This window comes from Beta vulgaris, chromosome 3 (genome assembly GCF_026745355.1).
Source record: "Beta vulgaris subsp. vulgaris cultivar EL10 chromosome 3, EL10.2, whole genome shotgun sequence".
Taxonomy (NCBI): Eukaryota; Viridiplantae; Streptophyta; class Magnoliopsida; order Caryophyllales; family Amaranthaceae; genus Beta; species Beta vulgaris.
In genome coordinates this window covers 13,335,490-13,342,079 of record NC_079204.1, presented here as the reverse complement: position 1 = coordinate 13,342,079, position 6,590 = coordinate 13,335,490, and the positions used below count along the sequence as shown (strand labels likewise).

At 32.8% G+C, this 6,590-nt stretch overlaps 1 protein-coding gene across 1 annotated transcript; it reads left to right on the top strand.

Moving 5' to 3' along the window:
* The first annotated feature begins 4,337 nt into the window (after positions 1 to 4,337).
* LOC104888786 (hypothetical protein) lies at positions 4,338 to 4,989 on the top strand. Its single transcript, XM_010673860.4, has one exon. The coding sequence runs from the start codon at positions 4,467 to 4,469 to the stop codon at positions 4,839 to 4,841; it is 375 nt and encodes a 124-aa protein (XP_010672162.1). The 5' UTR covers positions 4,338 to 4,466; the 3' UTR covers positions 4,842 to 4,989.
* Positions 4,990 to 6,590: the final 1,601 nt, after the last annotated feature.

Here is a 6,590-nt window from a genome sequence, read left to right as displayed (position 1 = left end):
GACAAAGTATACTTCCTCCGTTTCGTTTAAATGCATAAAATAAATATTTTATATTTCATAAATAATACTCCTTTGTTGCATTTAAAACGAAAAGGAGGAAGTATAACCTTAAAAAATAAAAAAGATTTTTTTTTTTTTTTGAGAAGCAACAGCCAAGAGGCTTTCGAAATAAGGAATAAGTTTAGCAACAAAACTGTTCTCGTAAACCTTTAAAAGGAATAACTGGTTCAAGGAAAAGCTAATAGTCTTAGTCCTATCTCAGGGATGGACCAGAAGTTGAAAGGAAAGAACAAACAACAATAAACAATTGTAGTTTAGAGGAAGAAAACCTATATTTGGTTCAGTTAGTTATCTATCTGTTAGATTAAGCAAAGTCTAGTGTAATAGTAATAGATTACAGTACTTTTTAATTTGTTTATACTGAATTTAATTGTTTTTCGAGAAATTTATCTTATTTTCGATAAATTTAACTTATTTTTTTACTAAATTAACTTATTTTTTGAACTTATTCTTACTAGAAATATAAAGCATTCTACCAAATTGGACCTTAAATTTGGTCGTTAAACATAAAAATAACTCTTAAAATCTTAATTATGTAAAATTAGATAATCTCCTAACTAATTAATCCCAAAACTAACGATTATTTAACATAATGTTACGGTAGAGAATAAGTCCAAACTATAATGGTACCATATAGAATAAAAAAAGAATTTAGGTACCAAACAGAAAAGTCCAAAGTACTCCCTCCGTTTCATATTAATCTACACACTTTGACATTTTACACTATTCACAAATTGCACTTAAACCCTCATTTGTGATTTATACGTGAATAAAAACATAGTCATGTGGGATCTTGTTAGATTCGTATTAGTATGTATTTTATTAATATGAACTTTTTATAATTTTTACAAATACAAAACTAAAGATATATGTCCTCAAAGTTTTACATTGGCATGCGTGAAAAGTGTAAGTGTGTAGATTAAAATGAAACGGAGGGAGTATATACCAAGTGGAATTTAATTGCTACAACAATGAAACTCTTCACATGCCAAACACTCTTTGGCTCTTTGCAGTGGGTACTAGGGGTGTTCATTTCGGATAATCCGATTCACAAGTTTGGGTATCCGAAAAGTCCGGATGAGAATAATGCGATCCGAATCTGTTTGAATATTTGAAATTTAGAATCAGATATCTGATAATTAAAAAATTGATCTTTTTAAAGTAAAAAATCATATATTTCAGAGCATCTTATCTAGAGATGGCAATGGATAGGATCTGGACAGGGTCCTTTAGGATCCAGATCCAGATCCGTTTTTTAGGCAAAGATCCAAATCCTACCCGGATCTATTGGGTAATAAGAATGAGGATCCAGATCCAGATCTGGGTCCTAAATGGATCCTTGCCTATTTTCTTCAGACTACCCACCTAAAATCATCTAATATCAGCCAAAAATTACATTTAATTGTAAAAAAAACCATTGCAACCATTTACAACTATTAAATTATCAAACTATAGATTAATCAGCTATTTCTGAAAGATTAACAATTATCAACCGATTTTTCGAACTCAATTATCCAATAAATTCGCACATTCATTAGAACAATAATTCGAAATTCAAGCAAAAATATGTTATTACATGTAATAACTAATATTATAATATTAAATAATAATAATATTATTATAAAAACGGGTAAACGGATCTGGATCTGGGTAATAATTCGGGACCCAGTCCAGATCCTTTTTTCCAAGGAAGATCCCGATCCTACCCGGATCCATAGGGTCCAAAATTTAAGGATCCACATCCGTAAAAAATGGATCTGGATCCACGGATCCGGATAGGGTCCATTACCCATTGCCATCTCTAATCTTATCTAGTCATGGAACCAAATTTTTTTGAATACCTTTCGAAAAAATATCCCATGTTAAGGATATTTTCGGATATCCCAAATTGAAGATTTCCGATCTGCATCCGATTCAAAGTATCTAAAAATAAAAAAATCGGATAAGATATCCAATTTACCATACCGGATCGATCGGCTCAACCATATCAAATTTTTGTGTGCACCCAACGATTGGCTACCCAAACAAGAACCTTTAATGATATCATTTGAATGAGTATCAATATCAAATTAGATTCTCGAACAAGATTTGATAAATGCTAGTCAACAAATTGGAATTTATTTATCAACCGATTTTTTTTGTTCCATTTGAACTCATTTCAATAATTCTATTAGTTGCTTTCATAGAATGCAATTGTCGTGGCTCGTCAATAATATATTTTAAAATTTAGTAATCTAAATCGAAAATCTATTTTATTATATTCATTTCATTCAATTCAATCTGAATTGGTTTAGTTTCTTTTAGTTCAATTTGTTATTAGACTATTTTTTATCTTATAGAATATCAAATCACAAAGGCATATACATTTTTATTTAGGATTTTTTATCAAAAAATTACATATTAATTGTAACTTTTTGAAAATAACCACCTGATAAGTCTAATCTTTAAAACAACTACCTTTTATCATGTTCTTTTTCTTAGCTCTACCAATATATGGTACTAGCTTTTTCTGCACGCTATGCGTGCGGTGAGATTTTAGTCATAACTATTGCTCTATATTAAAAGAAATAAAAAATAAAATTATGAAAGTATGTATCTATGTTCACCTTCATTTGGTGAATAAGAAGTATTTAAATACTTACAAATAGTATTTAAAAATATTTTATAGTAAGTATAAGTGATGAAATTGCATATCCAAGTAATGAAAAAACTGATATTTTTTTTGGAATTTGTATTTGTGATTAATTTTGTATATGAGTTGTCTTTTTAATGAGAATGCTTTTTTTTTATTGTACGTGGTATTAATTTTTGGTAAGTTATTGATTACGAATTTTTTTAGTTGATTGGATCTAAAGTTAATTTGATTGAATCTTGTTTATTGGCAAGTTTATGTGATTGACAATTATATAAGTTGATTGGATTTAATAGAGATTTGGTTGAAATTTTTTGGTAAGTTTATGTGTGAATGGTTTTATGTTGTGGAGGGTGAATATGTAAATTCAAAGGGGGACACCATTGCTCCCCCCTTGGTTTATATAATAGAGATCTGTTAGTAATTTTGTCCGTGGACCCCACTTACCCATTTCCCTCCATTTTAATTTCGTGGGTTTGTCTTCTTTCCCCTTTATTGAATTAGAACCACCAACCTCATACTCCAATATTCAATATCAGTCAAAATTTATTCCCTCTCTTTCCTTTTACTTGGTGAACTGCATATTGCACGCATCGTCTTTGATTCTTCTCTCACACCATCAGTACATTGAGCATCAACATCCGTAAAACACATGGTAAAAAGCAACCAAAGCGGCCTCGAGAGTAATTTGGTGAAATGAAATTTCACAAAACCCTAATTTGAACACCCTAATATCTTGCAAACTGAGGAATTCAACAACCATTAAAATTAATGTCGTAAATTTGTGGAGAGTAGAAACCGTTTACCTAATCTTCGGATGCGAGATGAGCAATGTGAATTTTATTGGCCTTCTTCAAGTGATTTGAATGGTGGAAGAGATAAAATGAGAGAATGGTGTTTAAAGGAACTGGGGGAGAGGTATTTCGAACGAATTGGAAAAGTAGTTAAGGAAATGGTCAAGTGGAGCCCATAGACGGAATTTACCAATAGATACAGTCTATTGGTAGGAGTTCGGATGCTCTAGAGTTTTAGTAAAACTTTACAACATAGAGTTGTATCTGAGCCAAATATTTTAAAATCAAGGGCTCATATTGGTGGAAGAGAAAGATTTATAAGCGGATTTTGATGTGATAAAATAGGGGATATTGAAAAGAGAATATATGAACCATTAATTTTTTATTTAATGGTTAATATTGCTCAAACTCTATTTAGTAGAATTTTACTTTACAACTCTAGAGGATCCAAACACCTACGAGTAGTGCTAACAAAAAAAAAATGATAAAAGATAGTTGTTTTAAAAACTAGGCTTATTAGGTACTCCCTCTGTTTCAAATTATAAGGCATTTTAGCTAAAAATTTTGTTTCAAAATATAAGGCGTTTTACATTTCCAATGTAAAATTAAATACAATTTTATACTATCAAGATAAGATTATAGGTTATTTTCTATTATCAATACAATATTTAATGTCAATTCTTATTACCTATATAAATCTAACTATAACTAACTAAATTCTTAATATGCGTAAAAGTGGTTTACATGCCTTATAATTCGAAATGGAGGGAGTAGTTGTTTTCAAAAGTTACAATTAATAGCTAATTTTAATCCTTTTGTTTACAAAAACTCGAAAATGTCACTTAATTCCTCTTATTTTGTTTTGTCAAGGAAATAGTACTAATTGTTTCCCGCACTTCCAGAACCAATTTGGCACACCAATTCACTTTCACTTCAAAAACTCTCTCTCTTCAACAGTCAACCCAACCCAACCCAACCCGATGTCTGCAACAAATCAACAGCACCTTCTCCGATTACTCGTAAGTTGCCGAAAAATCACAGCACAAGTAACAAATCCAGCAACTGAATCCATAATCGCAATGGCTTCCTCATCTGAGCAAGAGTTTGTCCCCCATTATCGCACTCATCTCAATCGATTTCCTCGCTCTCATAACTTCTGGGACGCGCGAATTGCATCTCGCGTCGGCGAAAAATTAGGGTTTCGGTTGAAGGAAATTGGTGTCTCCGACGTTGAAATCAACATCAGTGAGGAGCTTTCGCGTCCTCATCATCATCGAAGACTTGTTATTCCTCTCTTTGATTCCGTTAAAAGAACTGGAATTTCCGTCTCCGGCGCCGATAAATTGCAGATCTAGGCTTTTTTAGGGTTAATTTGATCGGGAATTAGATTTGTTTTCCTCTAACTATCGTTGCAACAGTACGATTGAGTAGATATATTTGTAACAAAGTTGATTTGATCGGGAATGAATGAATGATCATGCTATTATGCACTTTGAAATACCAGCTCAGTTCTCGTCTTCTCGTTGTAATTAGTAACTAGTAACAGCAAAAGCAAGAGAGATGTGTGTATAATTATAAGAGTTTTTTTTTTTTTTCAAAAATAACCTTTTAAAAATGTGTTTTTTTAAATAACTTTATAAAAAAAAATTGGTGAAAAATAACTTTTAAATTCTATTTTTTTATTAGATCAGACTCCTCAACCATTTTCTGGCGTTGACTTTTTTTTTTACCCATTTCCCTCTCTTTTTCCCTCCAATTTCTTCCTCTCAATCCAAACCCCAACCTTCAGCTTCACCTTCCATTTTCCATCCTCGACCTTCACCCTCTTGCCTTCTCCTTCACAAGAAGCAACCGCATTAGCACCTGGTCGGAAGCGGACAACAGAGCCATCCTTGTCGTTGCCTTTCCTTGTCTCACCCCTCATTCTCTCACACAATATCTCTCTTCCTCTCTGCTCCCAACCCCACCCCAACCTTCAGCATCACCCCTCATTCTCTTTCCTCACTGAACCCCTGCTAAACACTCACAGCGCTAGCAATATGCCTACGTGGCTGAATATTGTGCACATTGTTAGAACTATCTAAGGCGTGGTTGTGCTCCTTGACAAATTTAGTCATAACTCACTTGTTATCCTTTAACTCAAACTTTAGCTTGGCTTCACATATGTCAGAAGACTTCCTTTTCCACCCCTCTTTCATACATACAAACTGTCTAAATGACCAACACTATTAGTGTTCAGTGGTAACCTTCAACGAGGGTGGAGCAGAGAGAATGAGGGGTGAGACTAGAGGTTGGGGTGGGGCTAGGAGGAGAAAGGGAGAGAGAGGGAAGGGGGATGGAGAATGGGGGTAAGGCTGGAGGTTGGGTGAGGAAGAAATTGGAGGGGGAGAAAAGAGGGAAAAGGGGTAAAAAAAAAAGTCTTCGTCGGGAAAATCAAGTCAATGCCGAAAAATGAAAAAATGAGATTTTGGCTAGGGAAAGGTTCTATTTTTTAGATATTAATAGTTGAAACTATGCTTTTACAATCATGAAAGTAAAACTAATGTAAGGAAAATGAAACAGAGGAAGTATGTTTTGCACTCCCTACGTCACAGAAAGATATGAACACTTGTTGGGACACACCGCATACGTATAAATTGTAGTGTGGTTTTCAAATGTTATTTTATTTAAAAATTAGATTTAACAGGGGTTGTAGGGTATTCTTTATTAGAGGAGAGAGAAAGTTGTAACTTTTTTGATAAAAGGTAGAGTGTAGGCCAAAATGGAGTATGAAATAAATAATATATTAATAGTGGGATGATGCCAAAAATGGAAGTGTTCAAACTAATTTGGGACAAACATCAAAGGAAAGTGTTCTGATTATTATGGGACGGAGGGAGTATATATTAATTAAATACATCAATGAATGAATGGTTTATGAGCGTCTGAAAATAACTACTTCCTTCTTTATTTTCCTATTGCAACAACTATCATTGTAGGTAGTTTCACATCGATTTTAACATTCCACTTATGATATAGAAAGAAGCTTTAATTTACATTATTACCCTTACTTTATCCTACTAAAATTATCAATAATTATTTACCAATTTATCTTTTAATGTTGA